Here is a 23348-nt window from a genome sequence, read left to right as displayed (position 1 = left end):
AAGGGTTTGGGTTACGTGGGGGAGAAGGAACGGGGCCCTCAACGACACCAACCGCATAGGGTTGTCATGGACATATACTGAGATACTTCACGTAAAACACTGTGCAGTAACTGTTAGCTGCTGTCATAGCCAATATCATCAACAGCCCCTGCCACCAGGGCCACCATCATCTCCCTGGTCTGGGAGCTTCTTATGTAACTCACACAGGTTGATACAAACCCAGTTTCCCTCTTGTGTACCACCCACTCTGAGGCTGCACTTATTTCCAGCAAGGTTGCCTAATCTTTGTCAAATAAACGAGAGAAATGGCCTGTGTAGCTTCCTCCCAATTCCAACTCGTAGGGAAAAAGAGTTTCAAATTCACTCTGCCAATAGTAAGAGCAAAGGAAGGCGGTACCATTTTCCTTCTGAAAATCGCAAAGTCTAGAAAGGCCAGATGGGGCTCTCCTATGTTGAAATAAAATTCTGGAAAAATTAAGTTTAAAAGCCAGTTCCAAGGTCAGATAGGGAGTTTGGAGAGAGCTAGGATTAGAATCTATATTTTTCCTGTGACACCATTTTATATTTTCTATCACCTTTTCTACTCCCCACCCCTCTCCCCCTTTACTAAGTAAAAAGTCATAGAAAAAAATGTGTTCAATTGGAGATCTTGGGACCCGGGGTTTGGATTCCAGGGAGGTTGTCTCTTTGGCCTCTACCCATAACCTCTTCCACTGCCAAGTCAGGTTTGGGCTGTGCTGGGTGAGTCAGCTGCCAATGCTGTAGAGCTGACCAGCACAAGGCCGATTTGGGGGGAAGGTCTGCAAATGGGACAGGTAGGGAGGGGCAGGACAACGGGGAAAGAAGAGGAAAAAATCCCAATGAGCCAGACACATGGAGTTCATAAGGGTCCAGAGCCTCTCAGGAGATAGGGACAGGACCACAGGGGACAGACACACCAAAGGAGCCCAGTGATAAATCAGCATTGGGTAAGATAGCTCTTCAGTCTTCTTCGTGACATTTCTTTCCCAATACCCAGAACCCCAAAGACAGAAACATGAGGAGTCACGTGGATGAAGTTCAGTCTCCTCAGCTATCCGTTCCATTCATGACAGCTTAGATTCAGAGGATACTAACTCATCCCTAACATTCTGTAGGGCTGAGGCCATTATAGCAAAAGAGATCCATTTCTCATAAGCTTAGGCACACAGAAGGCACTCGAAAAATGCTGGATGAATAAACTTGCCATCTGTTCTAGCATCTGTTGAGTTAAGCTGTTGGAAGACCACTTTTTTTGTTGTTGTTTTTGCTCTATTATTACAGACTCTTTCTTAAGTAGTTTATTTCCCTGAGAATATACGACTCAGTGGAATTTGGGCAATGCCTTCAGCTAAACTAACATTCATGAGCACCTAACAGGGATGGGGCAAGCAACACTTTATAAGACAAAGGCATTGCTTCCAAGCAGTCAGTGTAAATCCAAGGGTCTAGGTTTGGGCTCCAGTTTTATCAACATTGGAGCAATAAATATTAGTACTGTATTAATCACTGTAGTTAATATAATGTTGTGAACGGGTGACCAGATGATGCCTCTGCCTTTCAAAGACAATTACCACCCTGTTCTTCCAAGTACTCTTCAGACTTTATGATGGATTGCTAGCCTCTCCTTCCTCCCAGGGCAACCCATCACACTTTCATTTTGGAACTAAGGATAGCCTACAGTAGCTGGGAGGGAGAGAAACAATATGAATGGCACTGCTTCAAAAACAAAACAAAACAAAAACATGGTCTAGCTTACACTTTCAGATATGCCTATTAGATCTTCCAAATAGCCCGATAACTTAGGCAACATGCGGTATTTTCTTCTTTGACAGATGACAAATCTGGGTCTCTTTCTACTGGTGTCTCCTAAGGGAAGTAGCGAATAACCTACAACTGCATATACAGGGCAGCCTGTGGATCCCGGTCCCTCCAGAAGGCATCTCGGAGATGGCAAGAGGGCCACGTTGTACCTGAAGAAGGGCCATTGGCTTCCCCTGACTAAACACTAAAAGCCCTAAGATCACCTTTCTCCTTTTACTTCACACCTGAAACCCTCTAAATTATCTGGTTCAGCTTTGTGCTTCCAGGCAAGCTTTTTTGGCCCAACAACAGATGTTTCCAGAGTAAACAAATGCCACCAAATGCCCCTGGAGATCGTGGCATCGGGCACTGTGTAATCACCGCAGAGGTGAATCTGAGCCTGAAACCAAAGTCGGATGAGGGCTTGCATCCCGGCTCCGCACCTAGTTTTCTGATCCAAAGAACATAGACTGTAAGAGTCTTCTCTTCTTCTCCCCCTTCCACTCTCTCCCTCAGCACTCTGGCCTGACCTGGATGCTGCATTTCTATCCACCAACTTTACAACCTTGAAACTTGGGGGCTCTTTCAGGGCAGCCATCGAAACTTGAGGTATTTCGACCTGATAAGAAGCCTGAGAAACAAGCAAAACACTCAGGGTGAGAGTTTGGTATCTTTTGACCCTTGACCTCTTTGGGGGATCTGAGAGGAGGAGGAAATGGGTGAAGGACATATGCACAGCCTATAGTCAGGGCCACTCAGGCAAAAGCGTGTTAAATATTAACTGCTCCACTGAAACCGGCCAAGTCTTGGAGGAGAGTAAATAAATAGCATTTGGAGTTCTGGCATGGGGCAGGGGCCGGGCTCCAGCCCCATTCCTGTTTGGCTTCTCTGTACCTTCTAAACAGACGCAAGGCCCCCTTGTCATCCTCCTCCCGTGAGCCCAGCTCCGTATCCTCCAAGAGCTCAACCTCTCTCCCCACTGGTCAAAGAGATTTCCTATTTCTTTTTTTTTTTTTTAATTTTTTTTTAACGTTTATTTATTTTTGAGAGAGGGAGAGCATGAGTGGGGGGGGGGGCAGAGAAAGAGGGAGACACAGAATCGGAAGCAGGCTCAGAGCCCGTCGCGGGGCTCGAACTCACAGACTGTGAGCTCATGACCTGAGCCGAAGTCGGACGCTTAACCGACGGAGTCACCCAGGCGCCCCAAGATTACCTATTTCTTTCAGAACAAGTATCTCTCCTTTTTGCCGACTATCCAGAAATATGGCTCGGGCTGAGGAACATCCTAAGAAAAACACCAGGAAGGACTAAAAGCTGCCCTGTGTGTACGTCCTTCTCCGTGAGCACATGGGCAAGTTTCCGAGTGTGTTTAGTCAACGTTAGAATCTCCTATTTCACAGATGGGTTTCAGGAAAAGGTGGGACGAAATATCTTCTGCACAGAAGAGCTCTGTCTGACACTTACAGGCTATCTTGTCACCGACAAGTTCACCATCTGCGGCAGCCCTCGGTCAATGAGTTTGGGGGGCTGGTCCCGCGGTGTGGGCTAAGCTGAAACCAAGCGCCAGTTGCCAGGACTGGAAACCCAGTATATTTACTCAGGGCTTGTATGTGCCAGGCCCTGGGAGCCTGGTGCTGGGGTCTCCCCACTTTGCTCTTTCCTGCAGCAAGAGGAAAAGAGGCAAAGTTAGGGACCAGGACATTAGCCCCCTCCCCTCCCTGAGGTGGATAAAGCTACTCTGAACTGACCTCTACAGGTGAGCCTGCCACACAGACTGTCACCTGAAGGAGGACCACCGTAGGGGTCTGGCTCTTCTTTGTGGACTCAGCCACACTACTCTGGCCTGAGCCCCCCGGAGAACTCCCGCCCGACTCGAGGTACTACTGTGAAATATTATTAATGTGGGTGAGGCCCCGGCACAGCGGGTGAGGAGCTTTGTGTTTGTCAGTCTCTGTGTCTAATAGCAGGCAAAGTCGGAAAATTGAGTCAAATCCAAAGAGACTCCGTTCTGCAACCAGGTTATTCATGGGTTTTCCAAAGGCGAACTGGTAGTCCGAGGTGGAGTTTTCCCAGCCTCACATCCCCTTACACACAGCCGAGCGCAGCTCACACCTTTACACACGTCCACAGAGAGGTCCATTGCCACGCTACCATAATTGCGCACACACACACAGCACCCTTTATTGAACTATAGACATTGAGTTGATAGAACCATGGGCAAATTTCCTGTTATAAACGCAACGGAGAAACCATGGCACTCTTCTCCCCTGGGTGATCCCCCATTTTGACTCCCTGTGCTCCCAACTATTCCTTTCCAAAATCACAGCTCAATTTCAGTTGGTCAGAGATGGAAATCTGCAAAACAAACCCATTTTATTTCCTTGTCGTCTGCAAAATATGCTTATCCAACCTAAACAGGCAGATGGAAACAAACAAACAAAAAAATGCATCCGAGCCCGGGTCTCTCACAAAAACAGTCCCATCTGCAGAAGCTACCAGCCTACTGTGATTGCGGAGTGGGCTCAGAGAGTTAAGGAACAGAGAGGGAAGCCCCCTAGCTTCCCTCTATACAGGGCTCCGCACATCCTGTGGCCCTGACTTTCCACGAAGCACCCCTTCTTGCTGCAGAATAAGCAATAGTTGGTTAGTGATTAACTCACCTTCACTGGAGGAGGGGCTGAAGAGAAGAAAGGAAGACCCTTTTATTTCAAAGGGCAGAGACGGAGACAGAGACTGCCTCCCCTGCCTTCCACTGTTTTCTTCTTTTGACCTCCTCCAGACTTACCTGGACAGGTAAATGCTTCATCAGTGCTACCCCACCCCACCCTGCCACTGACTCACAGCCAATCCCGGCAGCTTTCCCTCCCTACTTCTCATTCCAGCTGTTTCGGGAGGGAGGGTGTGGGAGGGGAATGGGCGGGACGCTCCCCCCCCACCTTCCCTCCGCTCGGTAGCCAATCATCTCTTGCCCTGCCCTTCCCCGGTTAGAGCCAATAAAGAGCCCTTTAAAAAAAAAGGGGGGGGGGGTGGGGAGGAAGAAAAAAAGAAATAGGAGGGCTGGAAGGAGAAGACTCCTTTGGGCTGAGACTGGAAGAGGAGAGTTGGCCGGGAGGGAGTAGGCAAAAGATACTATTTTAAAATTTGACTGTAAAGAAACACAGACAGGCGGTATGCTTTTCTATGTCTGTTTGAAACTTGGTTTTCTATCTAGAGCTGCCTTCCTTCACTGGCGGGGCAAGGATTCCCCTGAATTCTCCAAGTTAAGATCCACTGTGGCCAGTTTTGTTAGTAGCTTTTCTAGTTGTTCGCAAGCACTTTTGCTCTCAAGCCTTTTCCTAGCAGCTCTTACTACTAGCCCCTGTCCTCAGGACTGCTGGAAAAGGTGACTGAGCCTAGGGGTGCTGGAGCGGAGACACCCTTGCCCCACTGTTTGGCAATGAGCTTCTTGACCTCATTTATTTCTGGGGGGCGTGAAGCCACTTTCTCTCCCAAGGCGGTCCCTTTCCTGAGGAAAAAGTGACTGGATGGCCTCGAAGGAGGGAACATGCATGCTGTCATTTGGGTCTCTGATCTCTTTTGGCTGTGCCTGAAAGGTGGCAATGAGTATTAAGAAATGAAAACAAAACAAGCTACCAGCCAGCTTAGCAACCTGTCTCCTTCCATAGGCAGATTCCTTGCATCTGCTGTTAAAACAACCTGAGGAGAATAGGGAGATGGGAGTAGGTGGAAGAAACACGGCTTTCAGGAAAAAACTTCCCCCCAGGTATGGAGGCCACTTTTACCAGAAAGGACTTTTTTTTTGCCTGGAAGCTGGTTTTTCCTGGATATAGGCCATCCTTGATGCCAAAAGGGCAGGGAGAAAAATTAAAATCAATGCACGTAATGATCGCCAACATTTATTGAGCAATTGCTGTGTACTAGGGATTATGCTGTGCTACGTGTGTTCGTGCATTATTCCATGCAACCTTTATTTCAACTTCGAAAAAGTAGGCGCCATTAGTATCCAAATTTTACAGGGAGGTTAAATAACTTGCACAAGATCATGTAGCCAGGAGGCAGCAGAGCGGGGATTTCAATTCAGGCATTACGACGCCAAGCTTGCCATGCATCAGTATAATGCTAGTCAGCCTCCGTTTTGGACAAATTCCCAAGTGGGAAACGTGAAATACACAGATAATTTGCAGGTCTAATTCTAACAATTAGATTAAAGCTTTCCCATCTCATTTCTGTCTTGTAGCCATTCACACCTTTTATTAAAAAGATGACACATGGCTTTCATCTTTTCTCTTCCTGTAATCATGGTTGGGTAGGAAATAAGAAGTACAGGGGCCAAGAGAGAGGAGAAATGGGGCAGGACTAGTCGAGGAGGAAGGAGGACCGAGGAAGCCTGGGATAACCAATGCACTATCACAACTGAACGAGCTAACTGAGCATTTAAGGGTGATGACCTCCCTTTGTGGTGTGTCACGTAAACATGTATGATGTCACAGGAGTAACCAAACAGGAAAGGCAGCTGCACATCAGGGGTTCAGTGCAACGAGAGTCACACCCATGGATGGAATCGCTGAAGTTGACCCAGCTTCATACGTGTGTGATTTGAACATTTGCTAGAAAAATGAATTTGGCTTATGAGCATTAACTTCAAAGATGATAGCAGGCACCATCTTGCTTGTGAACAGTTTTTCAGTTTATAATAAAATTAGTATTTGGGGCGCCTGGGTGGCTCAGTCGGTTGAGCGTCTGACTTCGGCTCAGGTCATGATCTCGCGGTCTGTGAGTTCGAGCCCTGGTGTCGGGCTCTGGGCTGACGGCTCAGAGCCTGAAGCCTGCTTCGGATTCTGTGTCTCCCTCTCTCTGACCCTCCCCCGCTCATGCTCTGTCTCTCTCTCTCTCTGTCAAAAATAAATAAAACATTAAAAAAAATTTAAAATTAGTATAATAGGAAGGACTCATCTTTTCACAGGTAGAAGTAGGAACATAGATAAAATGATCGTTCTGTTCCTCTCTTTCCTTTTAGACATGTCTTATTGAAAATTATGAAATATTTCCAATACCTTGGCATGACAAACACCATTGTACCAACACCCAGTTCAAGAAATAAAATGTTATAGTTGAAGTTACTTACATACTTTGCCCCTCCCTTTCCTCCTACCTCCTTGAAACACACATATGCCCCTGCTGAAATGAACTGCTGTCCTGAATTTGGTATTCCTCATTCTCTCTATCTTTAAGTGTCTTACCCTGGAATTTTTTTGGTTTGCTTTCTTTGGTTTTGCTTGGAAAAATATCAAGTCTCTAAAGGTTCCAAGAGAGTTGGAAAGGAGGCCTGGACTAGGGGAAAGAGAGTCCTTCAAAATCAGAAACACTTGAAAGACTAAGGCTATGTAGTTGATGTAGGTCATCATTCAAGGAGGAAAGTGTGTAGTTGTTTCTTGTTGAAAAGCAATTGAATTCCTATTTGATGACCTGACCGTGAAATCTAATTACAGCCCAGTTCACCTGACTCATCCATCCTGTATGCTGTTGTGGTGTGCCCATCTCCTTGACCGATACAGGCTAGTTTATGGTTTCCTTTCTCAGTACAACTTCCTACTGAAAGATCTAATTTCCCCTAGACAAGTGCATTTTTCCTACACACACACACACACGCATGCACATACACACACATACACACACACACACACACACACACTAATTCAAAACCAAAGTTACCAGTCATTGGTTAATCTTTCCTCTTTGGGCCCCTTATAAAGTTGAACTCTCTGCACAATAGCTGTGGATGTCCATTCTAACCATTCATGATACTTATTCATTCACATTATAGTCACATTCTATCAGTGTCTTCCTTTTCCTCTCCAAAGGAATAATGAAGTTACTTTGAACATGTATTACCACCATCCTTAAGAGACACAGGGTACCCACTATATTCATGATATTGAGCATGATACTGTATACTGCGTCTCTGAGTGCTTTCCCAACATATCAGGGAGAGGGAAGCTTTTATTCCTCAAGTAGTAGCAAGAGTTTGCTTTAAAGAGAAAACGGCTGGGGAGAGGTTCAGATGCGGGTGATTATAATTTGGCTATAAGACCAAATTGGAATTGATAGGCCATATTAAGACATCAAATAGATCACCCAGTTCTCACCAAAGTGGTATTAGTGTTAAGCCTAAAATGATTAGAGGGGAACTAAAGGGTGTAATTAAGTGGGTTTGGACGAAGAAATTCTGAAATTAATCATTAAGTAATACTTAGGGGTAGATTTGTTTTTCTTTTTTGAGATCAGTGTCTCTTTGGCCCACCTACCATGGAAATTAGGAGGATTCGGCAGTCCTTTTCCTTCCAGTGCTAATGAAAGTTTGAGGGCTGAAGTCACCTATTAGGATCAGAGAGTGTCAAATCTTAACATGTTCAAAATTGAGCTCATCTTGCTCTCCGTGCCCCCACCAACATGTCCTCTCTCCCCTTTCCCCATGCCAGCTAACTGCATCACCATACCTATTCTCACCCAGGCTCCGTGCTTCATAGCAATCCTCCCTTGTCTCCTGTGAGATCATTGCCGCTCTTCTTCCTCTCTATTCAGCTTCATGACTGCACAAGTTATAGGGTTGTGGATCACTGAAGATGTGAAGAGACGACAGGAATGTCTTGTTTCACATATTCCATTTTATAGGTGGGTTTATAGATTATGTGGGTGGTTGATCGTCTCAATTCTTGGGTGCAAGTTCATAGTGCTCAGGATTAAATTCAAAGACCCTATGTGACACAGAAAGACCTTCGTGAGCAGGCCCTACGTGCTTCTTCCTGTCACGTAGTCATCTATATTGTTTATTACAGTCAATCTAATATTTCTGAAACTGCCACACATTCATGCTTCTGAGACTTTTGCACATGTTGTACCCTCTGCTTGGACCCATTCCCATGATGTCCTCCTGGCTTAGTCTTATTTTTCCTTCAAGATTCAACTCAAGTACCATCTTCTTTTGGAATGGGATGTTAGGTGCTGCTTCACTGTAATCTGATGCAGAGCGTACATCTCTGAATTGAACCCACTAGGGTGTAACTGTCCTTTTTCTCACCCTGTAAAATTTGAATTCATGAAGAACATCGAATATTTCTGTGTATAACTCTTCTATTGTCTTATTTATAGTGGTTATATATTAATGCCAAACTGATGATGAACTTTTTGGCAACTGAAGTGCTTTACTTAAGAAAAATGTCCTAAATTTTAAACTTCCCTTTTTTTTTTGAGATCGTATTGATGGATAACCCATCTATTGCCACGATTTTGCTTATTATTTTTTTCTAAATCTTATCTTTTGACATCCTGTTACACTGTGCCTTCCCGTTCCCATCACATTTACAAACCTGCTTTCCTTTGTACTCATTTTCTTCTTCTCTCTTGGGACGACAAAGAAAATGTTTTTCCAATAAAACCCCACCGTCCGCATATGCTCTGGATCTCATCTCATAGACTCTCTACCTTTGCAGTCCTCTCTCTTACATCATCTTTTTGACCTTTCTACTAAAATAATGCCCATCAGCATTCAAATATAGGACACTTAGGTGTCTCTGGAGTCAAAATGTCTGATTTGATTCTCTGCTTCTGCATGTAAATAAAATGCTATTGACAGGTGGGCTCTGAGATATGCTATGTTTACTTTTCCATTTCCATTTATCTTTTTTGTCCGTCTACTCTTGCCCACTGTGTAAATCTCCTCTCAGTACACTCAGAGGTAGTAGTAGTTTCATCCTGGAGAAACATTTTCCAGAACATTCTGATTTGCTTCCATCTGGATATGTTGTTATCTAGTCTGTTGCATGGCTGTCATTTTCATATGTGTCTTCATCGTCCTACTGGGAAAAGTCCTTTCACCTCTTCTCTTGTTGGGTTACTTGAATCTCACATCTTCCTCTTTCCTGAGTTAGCTCTCTCAGTTTGATAAAACACATTCTCTAGTCGTTTCCCAAGAAAGAGTGCATAAGATCTTACATGTCTGAAGTATTGCTATTCTAGCCTCTCATTTGATTGTTTGTCAGGGTATAGAATTCTAGATCAGTATTTGATAGATTTTGGTGCTGCTGTTGCAAAGCCCAAAGTATCTATGATTCTAAATCTAAGGCTTTCTCTTTGTTTCCAGTATTCTGAATTTTCATAATGATGTGTGTTGGAGTGAATCTATACTCTGGGTACTCAGTAAATCCAATCTGGAAACTCATGACATTCAGTTCTGGGATATTTTTTTTGAATTATTTCTTTGATGAATTCCTATCGTCCACTTTCTCTCTCTCTCTCTCTGTTGTTTCTTTTTGGAACTTATATAATTTGGATGTTATTGGACACCTTCCTGGACCTCAACTTCTGTTTTGTTTTGCTACTGAGAGATTTTTAAAATGTATTTACAACTTCCTATTGCATTTTCTTTTTGCTATTGTATTTTTAACTTCCAATAATTATTGTTTGTTCTCTGAATTTTTATTACATTTCTTCGAGTTTCATTGATGCAGAATCTTATTACTTTAAGAACATATATAGTGTTAGTGTTTTTCTGCCTCTATAGAATGTTTTCTCCAAGTTACTTTTTTTTTTCCTATTTGTTTTGGCTTTTCTGTTTCTTATTAAAGAATATTTTCACATGTCCGATGATTCTTGGCTATCCACTCAAATTCAACAATTTGTCAACAAAAAGATACATTTGAAGCCCTGGCTGGGGCTGGTTGACCATGGACTTCGCTACAGAGCAATCTCATAGGGCCATTTGATTGGAAAATCTCTGATGCCTGTATCTTTACTCTTTTTTGATGGCTTGATTGAAATCCTCAGAGCAGATCCTTCAGAGAAGAGTTTTCCAAAATCCTTCTTGAAGGGCGCAGTTCTGGCAGCTAGCATTCTTGGAGCCTATGGCAGAGGAAGGTTGTTGCTCTCAGCATTTAGTATGTAAAAACAACACTTCATCCCCTTAGTTTTAGTACAGAGAGACCCTATTTTACCCTCTCCTGAGAGGGGATGTAGCAAGTTCTTAGTTGTTCTGAGTGGGAGAGAAGATCTGAGAGGTCTTAACTGTTTCTTAACCAGACTCTTCACCCACCTTCCTGATTTTTTTCCCACCCCTGTCTCCAGGGTTACTAATGCCACCAATTCTTGAATTTTTGAGGGCCGGGGCCTCCATGGTAAAAATAGGCTTGCTAGCTTAGGGTCAGCTCTTTCAAATCTGCTAGGTCAGTTACCACTCATCCAACTGCTGGCTAGCTTCCAAAATTTTGTTGCTATCGTTTATCCCACCATCTCTTTGTCCTTCAGACTTTATGCCTTTCAATAAATCTTAATAATAACTATGCATCTCAGAATTGCTGTGAAGATTATGTAAGCTAATATACGAAAAAGGCTCACAACGTTGTAAGTGCTCAACAAATACTATTATAATTATTACCATCATCACTTAAATAGGTCACTGCAGTAGCCTGTTTCTAACTGGTCCTCCACTTCCATTCTTGCCCCTTTCAACCCTTTCTCCGAAGAGCAGTTAAAATAACTTGGAGAAACATAAATCTGATGTTTTCCTTAATAGACTTTCATGTCCTATTAAAGTTATACATTGATTTCATTCATTCGTATGTTCATTCACTCAAATATATATTGAATGTCTGCTATGTGTCCAGTACTTTGCTAGGTGCTGAGACTACAATGGTAATAGGGAGAACTGGTCTCTGCCCTTGGACAAACTACTTGGGGACACTCATATAAAATAAACAAGCAAATAATATGTGGCAAGTAGGTATTCAGGTAAGTGCTTAATATAGCTCATAGATGATGCAAATCTGGATCCTTGCTTTCTCCTAAAGTCTTCATCTCAAGTCCCTTTTTTTTTTTTTTTCCTGTTTATCACGCTATGGCCAGACTGGCCTGGAAGAGGTTTCCTTTCCTCCTGCAATATAGGGTTTGCAAATGCTATACCCCCGCTTGGAATGCTCTTCTTACTCCGCAAATGACTAACCCCTATTCATGCTTCAGGTTTCAAATAGTCACTTTGGCCAAAAGACTTTCCCAGATTCACCACTTTGAGTTAGAATTTCCCTGCCCTGTTATTCCCTTCATAGCACCTGTATTTCTATTTCTTTATAGCGCTGTTTGTGGACCCCCCCACCCCCACCCAAATAAACCCAGCACCTAGGGCAGTTCCTGAAACTTAGCATTCAAAAATACTTACTGAATGAATGACTATCCTTGTTAAATCCTAAGGTATTTGACAGCATACTTTGTAAGAAATAGAAGCTCAATAAAAGCTTGTTAAATTAAACTGCTGAACAATTAATCGCAGATAAATTATGACTTTGGCTGCTTCTAGCCAAATCCAAGATCATTTTCTCAGTCTTCATTGTTATAGATTAAGAGTAAGAAAAATAAGGCCGGATGCTAAAGGATGGATCCAATGGGAAGAGTCATTTTGGCAGAAGGTTAACATAATTCAGTCTGTACCTTCGTTGTTTTGGCTTAAAAACTTCATTAGTTTTACTCCATAATATTCAAGCTCTAAAAGAAGTAATTCAAGACTGTAAAATTCCAAAGAGAAAGATTTATCAATTCCAATGCGAAAGTCATAGTAGAAAGAAGTTTGGAATTCTAATAGGTGTAATGTTCCATCCACAATTAGGATGAATAATTTTCTGAAATATCCCACATAATAGACTCTAAAAAATTATCCTCATTCCATAAGGGACCCATTTTCTACTTAATTCAATATGAATATCCAACAGAGCTGAAATGAACTGTGCTAGAAATATTCATGGTTACTTGAAAAAGTATTTTCCATCTGGAATTTTAAAAATAAACACGGACAAATTTTTTACTATCCTCCCACCATTGATGACGGAAAAAATATATTATTAAATCATTTGCTTCTTACCTTATATTTCCAAGATTATTCCCACCCAACCCCTGCTTTTTTTTTAGATACAAATTTTATAGTAGCTGTTTCTTGATTATCATGTGAAAGATGTTGCTGGGGACTTCTATATCCAGTAACGTCAGACTAGGTAATTCAAACAACCCCTCCTTGCTGAAGCAGTGGGGAGCCAAACATACAATGAAGACTTTGAAGAAAGAATCGCCAGGCCTGGGTCAAGATGAGGAAAGAGGTCAGGTTTAGTACAGCCAACATTTGGGACTTTTCCTCTGGAGACCTCTCTCTAACCCAGAATGGGTGGCTGAGATACTAAGGGGTGCTTCTGACAGCTTCACACAAGCGAAGAATCAGCAATTGGGAGTCCAGGATCCACCAGTGGATGGGGACCTAGTGTACTTAGTATACCGCCCTTGCTTGCTGTGGGTGGGGAACTCCGAGCTGCACCACAGGAGTGAGCATAAACTCTTTCAACACTAGCTGTGTTGGATTTACTGTTGTGGTGATTCTATGAGCCAATTAAGGGGTTATCAGGAAAAATTTTGTCCGTATTTTGTATTTAACTTCAGCATTGACTTTCGGCTGAGGAAGCTTCAAACTTCAAACTCATAGCTTTCAACCTACTGCGGTTATTCAATTGCAGGATTTTAGAACATGGCCAAGTCATTGTGACACCTGCTCTGATATCTTAAGATTCACTAATGAAGCCCTTCAATTGAATAAATGCTCTCAAGAAAGATCAGAAAACCCCTGTTGGTGGACAGAAGGAAATCTTAGGACACAAAGGCAGAGAAGCAGTTGAGAGAGGCAGTCACTAAAGCAGAGAAAGGACTATTCATTCAGAACTTGTTCCTCATGAATTCTTGACTTAGTATTATTATTTTCTTTTAACTCACACATAGGGAAATCCTAAGTTTAATAAGCCTAAGGAACTATGTTATGATGCCTTGGCACTTGATCCCATCAGATAAATATCCTCAAAATCTACAAACACAATAGAGACAAAGGCAATCCAAGTTCGAACAAATTTTTTAAATAGAAAAAATATTTGAGGTGCTTGCTTTTCTACTATTGAACCTCTCTTTTTAGGCTTAGAGATGTAAGCAGCATGGCGTATACCACTGCCAAATATGTCAGTCCTGCTTTGCAGGCTCTGCTGTTATTACTAAATAAGAGTACAAGCCACACTCCTTTCTAAACACTAATGGGAGGGGTAATGAGGAAACAACAACAAAAAAATCGATTTTCCTCCCGGGAAGAAGTTCTTTTTGTAAATATCCGTTTCATGTAACTAGCACTTGAAACAAAATTTCCAAGATGTCAGGGACCTAATGACTTGTAGCTCTATTTCTCACAAGGCAGGAAGGCTAGATCACAGTACTTGAGCTTTCATGGTAAAGCATCCCTTTCTATTTGTGTTAGGTTTTTATGGTAAATTTTGCTTTGCAATATTCACTCCTTATTGGTCTGAGTTCTTTCATCTAGAGCCTCAGGAATAAATCTACATCTTTCACATAATACTTCCTCGAATTTGAAGCTGTCACATCGCCCTGCGATCTCTCGTCCAGGTAAGGATCTCCAGTTCCTTTTGTCAAACTTCAGTCGTTCCTTAGGTTTTCCATGTAAAACCCTCACCCAAACCCCCAGTGCAATGTGACTAAAGCATTTTACACGAACACTAGTGTTTCCTTTTTTTCTAGATCTTTTAACTATTAAAATGCAACTGTTTCTGCGGCCCAGTCACATTGCCCTGCTGGGATAGATTAGAGTTCAAATATTATTGCTATTTCTTCATCAGATCAACTACAAAACCAGTTTTTACCCATGCTGGACTCACATAATAGATTTAGAACTTAGGGGCAGGGCTTCACATTTATGAATATCCAATCTTAGGGTTTTTTCAGCCTGTTGAAGAGTTTTGAATGGTCATTCGTTGTACTATCAGTCCCTTCTGGATTTATATTACCTGTAAATTTAGTAACTGTCTTTAAGTAGTGGATGAAAAGGGATTGCATGAAACCAAGGACAAAGGACTGACATTAGCCATCAGAGATCTTCTGGAAGTTAATTAACCGTGGTTATACTTCTGGTTCTCAAACCGTATCATGCATCAGAATCAGAACAGATTGTTGGCCTCATTTATTTCTGATCTTTTTGACAATTTGCATTTCTAACAAGTTACCAGATAATAAGAGAAACACACTTTAAGCAGTATTGCTTTATGGGTGCAGTTAATTATTCCACAAGCTGCCATCACAGTTTATGAGACTCCTTACAAACCTTTTAATGAGGTTTGTCCTGACTTATTCTTTGGATGTATCTTGATCTCCCACAAATTGATTAGATTATATTATGCTTCCATTTCCATAGTTTTTAAGCTTCAGTGAGAAGAACGGAGAAGTGGTTCAAGTCTAAACTCTGGTCCTTAGAGCTCAGTTCAATTCTAATAACTCCAGTGTTGTTTGAAATAGGCTTAAATGTTGACATTGTCAACAATTAAATAAATTCTCCCACAGGGATGCTGCAGTGTAGATCTCAGTCTAGGACAAGTGGAAAGGGAACATTTAGCCTTCCCACAATTGCTCAGCAACAGACACTGAATTAACAACTTTCAGGAGCTGATTGCATACCAGAAAATTTGGAAAAATTTGGGAAATCAAGGAAGGAAAATTTCAAATGCCCTCTGGTGTTAAGAAGAAACATTTTAGTTTCTCCCGTCAGTCATTAAGATTCCACCTACAGAGTGAGATTCAGCAGATGTTGGCACCCTCCTCAAAGCAGTGGACTATTATCAGCTTTTGGTAATAAACATGCAACTTGGGTGTCATGGTTGTCCACCGGCCCGCTGTATTCACCCCAAAATATGCTCAGACAACAATATTTTCAGTTCATTTATTCCTTCAAAACAAGTCACTTCGTACAGCATTTAGATACTTAAAATCATGGACCTCATAAATAAAATCAATTCATCTTAATGACAATGGCAAAATCACGTAAGAGTTGTACAAAATGAAATCATACATCTCCCAGGTAGCAGCAGTGCATTAACTTAAAAAAAAAAAAAAAAATGCTGGCAAACAGACAAAAGAACATTAAGAAAACACTGTCCATCTTAATGAATAAAAATATGCCAAGAAACAAACTCTTCTGTTTGCCCTTTCCTGCTACTTTTTTCAAGTCATGTTCTAAGCTCTAAATTTGACAATCTTGTGGTTTCCTTCTTGCTTCAGGAATCTCCACCTCTACTCCATTAATACAGGAAATACAGGACTATTATCATTCTCTATCCCTTTTGACAAGCTATACATGTTGATTCCGCATTTTAAGCTGAATTCAATACTTCTGTAATGGGGAAAAAAATTACTCTTTGCTAAACAGCTTGTAAACAGCTTGAGTCATGAATGGCACCAAGGTGAACTGGAAAACTGCCAAGAATTAAGTGCCCTGGTCCTTTTCAGTAACTTATGGGCAACAACGAACTACAGATCCTATACCATGTATAAAGTCCGTCTCATGTAATCTTAGTAGAAATTCTAAACCTTTCTTAGGTTAACCTGTTACCTACTACTTAACCAAATCATATCTTCACATCCCTAAACTACTACATGTAGGATATTTTTAAAAAACAAGTATAAAAAGGCATCATAGCAAAATGCTCATATTCATGGTTTTACACATTAATGACAAACTTCTCAGTTATGGCCCTGCTACATTCTATGCCAAGAAATGGGTGAGGAGGGTTGGGATGACACAAAGGCATTGCTTGAAAATTTTTTCAAAAAGCATAATTCACGACTAAGGAAAGGATTCACTTGGGGATCTCTTCTGTGATAAGTGGTACTTTATCCCCCTTTCTTTTTAACCTAAAATAGCAATCTCTTTTAAATTCATATGGACCAAGACCTACCTAAATCAGCACCCCACAATTCAATATCAATGTAGTTTCTTCAAAGTCAAATATTCAAAGCACTGTAAACAAAATGCCAGTTAATTTTTGGAAAAGAAAAAAAATAAATAAAACCCATTCCCACAATCAGGCAACTTTTATAATCTTTCTAAGACGAATTACATGTGTTGAAATATTGTAACTCTTAATCGGGAAACATCATTGGTTAATGAACCAGCTTATTCAAATGAAGTGTTTCACTTTAGACTTAAAAAGGATACATTTAAGGCTAAAAAATCACCTCCGTAAAATAAGTTTGCTTAGCAACAAATGAAGAGTTTTAAGATTCTAATCTTTTCTAAGTTGGTATAGTCCTCTTTGTGCTACAAGGATAAATTTGAATACTGCACGGTACAATGAATGATTAAGAACAATCACATTATAGAAACAGGTAACTTTCTGAATGCTAGGCCACACAGCATGCTCCCAAGTGACGGACATCAAGTTGCACTGTTATCAAAACACCAGAATGCTTCACCACTGGATGGATACAGCATACACTGATGGCAATGCTGATTAAGAGCTGACCGTTAGCAGCTCAAGAATTATATTTTAATGTCTTTAACAAGAACCCTGGAGAGGGCTAACATGTAAACTTTTACTTCCTATCTTTTAAAGTGCTGCAAATAATAACAAGTGTGTCTCAACACATGAAAGAACATAAATCTTAACATATGAAAGTTTAGGAAGGCCACCTGATCCATAAAGAACAAAAATTACTCTCATTTTACATACTCCCCATTCTAATTAAAAAGAAAAAAAGACAAAAAACTACGTTTAGTTAGGGCAACTTGCAACATACATGTTTTAATTAATGCCTAGGTAGGATAGAAAGAATATGCTGGATAAGTAAATTAGGCGTGGGCACTTAGGGGCATTTATAGAGAGACAATACATTAACGCATTCCTGATTATGACTTTGCTGGGACTTGAGCGTGGAGTAATCAACTGGCATGATTAAATTAGTTTTGTCAAAAGGGTCACGCTGACCAGCAGCCAAACTTTCAAGGGTACCACTCGACTGTGCCCATTTTTCATTCCTGGGAAATAAGAAATCAACTAGGAATGATTAACACAAGATATGCCACCCTGATGTCTTTCTATGGCTCTCCCATCCCCAAATCCCTAGGGGTGTTCATTTTAATTTCTGAAATCACTCTATCCAGAAGTGCATCTTCATGCTCCCACACCGAATCTCTAAATCCAAAGAAGAATAAGAGAAAGGGGTTGGGGGACAGGAAAGCACAGTCCTCATTCATTCAGCCAGGAAGGTAAACTATCCTCATTTTAATTAAAAAGATATTCTTGAACGGCAGTCAAAAACTGAATAAATAGGAAGAAGGGTTTCATTCTGCTCACGTGCAAACTGAAGAGAAAGTTTCTTTTGATCCTGTTGCAAGTACTAAAACCCATAGGTTTTCAAAATTCTGAAGATTAGAATTTATACACATTTATAAACTAATTTCAAGGGGCACCTGGGTGGCTCAGTTGGTTGAGCGTCCAACTTTGGCTCAGGTCATGATCTCGTGGTTCAAGAGTTCAAGCCCCACATCGGACACACGAATGTCAGCGTGGAGCCCGCTTCAGATCCTGTCTCCCTCTCTCAAAAATAAATAAAACAGTAAAAAAAAAAACAAAACACCCAAAACTGATTTTAAGAGTTCAATAAGTGCAGTTAAAAAAAACAAACAAACAACAAAAAAACAAAAAAAAACAACTTTAAATTCTGTGAGGTTTACAAGCTTGAGTTTAGAATGAGCACAAGTTTGGGTTTTTACTCCTCCATAACTAAAACAAACTGTCCGCAAATAATGCATCATCTTGGATTTTCCATGATCAGAACATTCAAGTCCTAGTACTGAATTTCAGCAACTGGTTAATTTATAACTCATTATTGAGAGCAATTTGACAGAGTGATCAGTGTCCAGTGGTGAATGGACAACCTATGTAACAGGTAAAACAGAGTAAGGTCCCCGGAATAAATACTTGACACTTGCTTTGTATAAAAGCATGAGCTTAAATATGCAAACAAAAACACTTAAAAATGAAGGGGTTTAATTTTATGAACTATCAGGTTCTATGTCTTTCTATTTGTTAAGTTAATCCAACATAGATAAGATACACTCCATCTTAAAGTGACAAAATTTTATGCTGGGACACATATCAATACATGCCTGGGATATTATAAATTACTCAATAACTATTTATTGCATGAATAAACTTGTCTAAAATCCCAGTAAGCAAATGTCAAATTGGGCTTCTGAAGTACCTAAGAAGGCAAGCTTTATGAATGGTGATGTGTAAAGCTCAATTTGATGGATGCTACCCAGTGGGTATACTCGTAACTTCTAGTTTTAAACTTACTTTCTGGGGAAATGAGAGATACAAAAATCTTTAGACCAAGATGACAGCCAGGTGCAAAGAGATCTTCAAACATATTCATTTGTACGTAGTATGATTGCCAAACATTAAGTATCTCAAGCTCACAAGGGCTATTTTAAGGCTCAGTAAAATAGAAAATTCAACACTTAATTTAAGTTATACTGACCATAATTTACAATGCCTAAAGTAGTTATTCACAAAAAAGGTACTCAAGAAAGGTCACCTAATGATTTCAAGCATACTTTGTGAATTCTTCCTTAAAGGAACTTGTCCACTGAACTGTTCCCATGTTCCTAATTTTATATGGCCACCTCCACCAAGTGAAGTGCTAAAAGTAAATCTCAATTTTAAAACATTTGCCAAGAAGATAAGCTGAAAGACACAGAAGTGCTTTAAAATATTCCATTGGTATTCTAAGTGAGATACTTCATCAAAAATGAGACCAAGATAACAAAACGTCACAACATTAAACCTCTTCACATTTTATGAGATAATACATAACAAATTATAATTTAGCATCCCTGATCTTCAGAAGAATTAAGAAAAGAGGTAGGAAACTTTTATCTGGAAGATCTCATGGTGAAGCTAATTTTAGAGGGTGTGCCTCGCAGGTCAGCCCACCAAGCAAAAGAGTACACATCTAGTATCAGGAAGCAGAATTCCGAGAAAAGCTGAATAAGGCAAGGATTTAAAAACGGTCATGTTTTGGAAGTGAAACAAATTCATTCAACATTACTATCCCCGCTACTTTAAAACTCTTCAAAAGTCAAAGTAAAAGATAGTAGATAAGCAAAGTGCTAATTTGCAGAAATGTGAAATTATTCAAAAGAGCATTAGTGGTCAGATAAGGCTCGCAAGAAAATAAGTACTGTGTAGGTAAGAAAAGATCTCACAAAAATCAAATCAAAGCATAGCATTATCCCTTTAGATGAAGATTGTTTAGGAGTTGGAGAAAAAGCTGAGGAGAGTGAATCCCTCCAGATAAATCATTAAAAAAAAAAAAAATCAAGCACTCAAAATACAAGCAACTTCAATTACAAATAAATACCCTGCTTAATTAAAAATTCTTATCCAATGTGACAAACATCAATAAATGAGTTGCATTAAAACACAAGGCCAACGGTCTTTTAAAGCTTTAGTAAGCTGCTCAGGCACCTGTTCCCTCATACATTCTCCTTTTATACACTAGAAATCCTAAATTGGGTACTATCAGTTCCTTAGGTAACATTCTCAAGGAACAGACTCATCCCTGTAAAAATTGCTTGTAATGTACTTATAACTGGTTAAGTACACATTTATAAAGTCTACCAAATTGCAATATAAAATCAGTTTTGACGACTCTGTGTATCTTCATTTGAGGAATCGATGCACAATTTAGAAAATTATTACTCCAGAGTTTTTAAAAGGACTCAATTATGGAGACACTGTGGTCGATGTCCAGTGGCCTCACGTGAGGCCTTCCGCATTACCCAACATACGCAGTTGTCTTCTTCTACAAGTTAAAGCTGCTGGGTGCTAGCTTATAATACTAGGACTCAATCTTCCGGTGAGTGTCAGTAAGTGGCAAGGACCACCTGGTCTGTCACCCCAGCAGAAAAAGGGCATGTATCACCACTGGAGACACAAATCTGTAAACTTGCACACTCATTTTTAATCTTGACAAGGGATTTCAGGGTCTTAGTGGTTTTAAGTTAAAAAAGATGGTTCAAACATTGTGTTCCTTTGTTCTTTAGGGTTACGAATAGCTTATTGGAAAACCCAGAGCCTTCTGGATCTGTGAGGTAGTAGGCGGCAGTCCTCATCATGCATAGATCACACTTCTCCAAAGTTGGTATGGCCTGTCTCCTTGGCATGGTCCCTTGCTTCTGCTTGTCCGACTAATCCCTTCTGACACACCATGCATCTCAGGGTGAAGCGGTTTACGTCAGTGAACTGTCTCTTTCTTCTAGCTTCGTCTGCTAATTCCAGTGCTTGTACAAGAACAATATCATCGTTAGAGGAGAAAATGGTCAGGGGCGGGGTGTCTGGGTCAGGGAAGACACGCTGAAGTGGGTCATAGTGGATGCCGTCGTAAATAAGCAGGACCCTTTTGGTATATCCTGCATCTTCTCCAAAACGATCAATTCTTACTGTCTGTGTATCCACCACACAGATTTCGCACTGGTAAAATTTAGACAAAATTGATATCTCAATAGCTCCTCCCCAAGTGTCATCCCTTTTGATCCAGTCACAGTACTCTTGATTTGTTTTTCCCAGTATTGCCTCACTATAGAAGTCTGGATCGCTTGCTACAATTTGCGCTATGAGGCGTCTCATCTCAGGGGCGCAAGCTGGATTCAAGACTCCTCCTTCTACAACATAGTATACACTGGTAAAGAGGCAGGAGTTGTCTGCCGGGACCACAGTTCTGCTAAGCACGGGCAAAGTTTCCCTGACATAACTAGGAGCACCATGTTTTGTAAATGCAGGTGAAGTTTTGGGCCTGGTTTGGTCTTCTTCAACGATCAGCATGTCGCCTGTTAAAAATAAAACAAAGCCAGAACTGCAGAGACATTATAGATGAAATCCGTTGTTCATAGCCAAGTTTGCAAATTACGAACAGGAAGAGTTAAAAAAAAAAAAAAAAAAAAAAAAGATAAACTGGGTTACTGGGGAGAATACAGCTTTGCAAACAAGTAATCGGTAAGACCTCTTGTTCCTCACTCTTCATAAAGCCGAAAACAGACCAAAGGGAAAAACATTTGAGGGGGCATTCCAATTAAGGAGCCCTGGTTATACACCTTTATACTTACATGAAAAGATACACTTCAACAACAAAATTTCCTTATGCTCCCTCTCTGCATTTTAAAAGCACTCATCTTCCAAAAGGTGTTTACCCAAGACTAGGCCACTAGGGGGGTTCTTGTCCTCTGAAGCTTAACATTTTATCTACCCAGTTTAGTGTTTACAGGATCCTTGACACAACAGCTGAAAGCTTTTAATGATCAATATTGCTGTTCAAGTTTTAACAGCGGACAGAAATAACTGCCGTTGTTTAGAATTTGAAAGGGCCTCCGGTGGATGTGTAAAAGCATACTCTAAAATGAGTACAACGAACTCTACGTGAAGGTGACAGCAAAAACCAACCAGGAAAGCGAAAAAAAGTATTCTGCATCCTTCAGACCTGCTCTTTTTTTTTTAGAGATAGAGGAGAAAAAGCCATCAGGATAGAGAAAATAGGCCTTATTATTTTTTTTTTTTTGGATGTTTGTGGACTAAGAAAAAACAAAATGAATGAGACGTTTTCGAGGCAGACCAGAAAGCACATTGAGGAAGGGGGGACCCCGAGGCTTTGGGCTTCTCACACGGGTTGGGCCCTCCCTCCCTCTTTCAACCAGGTACGTGGTCGAAGAGTTGCTAGATACTTGCCCCGGCCTCCGTCAGAGTTCTCCGTTCCTTAATTTATCCTTAGCCCTGTCCTCCAAACCCCCAACAGACCCACAGCTACCTTGCCTGGATCAGTTCTCTGTTTCCCCCCACGCCCCTCTCCGTCCTCCCAGGACTCTCCCTGGCCCCAACCTCGATTCCCTACCTGACTGGATGGGCAAATCCCCAAGAATGGTATCCTCGTTGCTGAGATCCAGGCATTCGGGCGGGTATCCTACGAGGATTCGCTGACAGCCGGGGGCGATGCCGGTGATGGCGGCAATTTGGCCCTGGAGTTCCCGCACTCGGGTCCGGCTGGACAACCCCTGCAAAACATGGGTGCCGTCCTTGGCCTTGCAGCGGAGCCGCCACATCGTGTCGGTCCGGCTGCCCGCAGGCCAGACACCCGTGGGGCCAGCTTTGGTCCCGGCAGCGGGTTGGCAAACGCCGCCGGGGCAACCAGCCGCCGGGTGGACTCCAAAATGGCCACCCTTTGCAGGGCCAAACATCGCGAGAAATCGCAGGTGGCTACAGTTCTCGCGATACTTTGGTGTAGCGTAAGCTTTAGCACTTTAAGACGCGCGAACTCTCTTAAAGTGACAACTAATTCTCTGCCGCCAACCCTGCAGGAGCCAAAGGATGAAGATTTATCCCTGTTCCTCCAGTACAAGTGGCTTTGCTACCTGTCGAACGAGTGAGGTGCCTTCTGCGTTGGCAGCATATATGCTCAAGGAAAGAGGGCGGAGGAAGGAGTTCCTGAATCGGGTACATTGGAATGTAACCTTGCAGTTAGTGAGGTCGGAAATTAGTAAATTGGGGCTTCCAAACTACACCGGGAGAAATAGAGTCATAGTTCGGAACGCAAATGAATACCAAGAATGGTCAGTGAGTCAA

At 41.5% G+C, this 23348-nt stretch overlaps 1 protein-coding gene across 14 annotated transcripts in view; it reads right to left on the bottom strand.

Annotated features, from left to right (window-relative positions):
• Nucleotides 1–23348, bottom strand: part of LOC122212006 (ubiquitin thioesterase OTU1) — a 35107-nt gene that overhangs the window by 9902 nt on the left and 1857 nt on the right. For 4 of the 14 annotated variants that reach the window (XR_006198945.1, XR_006198946.1, XR_006198947.1 and 1 more), the window contains exon 1: nt 22621–23319. Coding sequence is in view for 4 of the 14 variants with exons in the window: in XM_042925600.1 (XP_042781534.1) it covers nt 22621–22963 (343 nt within the window). In the remaining 10 variants the exon portion in view is untranslated. Of the gene's footprint in view, nt 1–3285; nt 3482–4481; nt 4731–6671; nt 6714–8126; nt 8197–8318; nt 10720–12028; nt 15350–20680; nt 21566–22620; nt 23320–23348 lie in introns of those variants that run through there. The other 10 variants (XM_042925608.1, XM_042925607.1, XM_042925603.1 and 7 more) reach the window with 7 other exon arrangements.

The sequence above is a fragment of the Panthera leo genome, chromosome F3 (genome assembly GCF_018350215.1).
Source record: "Panthera leo isolate Ple1 chromosome F3, P.leo_Ple1_pat1.1, whole genome shotgun sequence".
Taxonomy (NCBI): Eukaryota; Metazoa; Chordata; class Mammalia; order Carnivora; family Felidae; genus Panthera; species Panthera leo.
The sequence above is the reverse complement of the archived record's forward strand: the minus strand, read 5'-3'. Positions and strand labels throughout refer to the sequence as shown.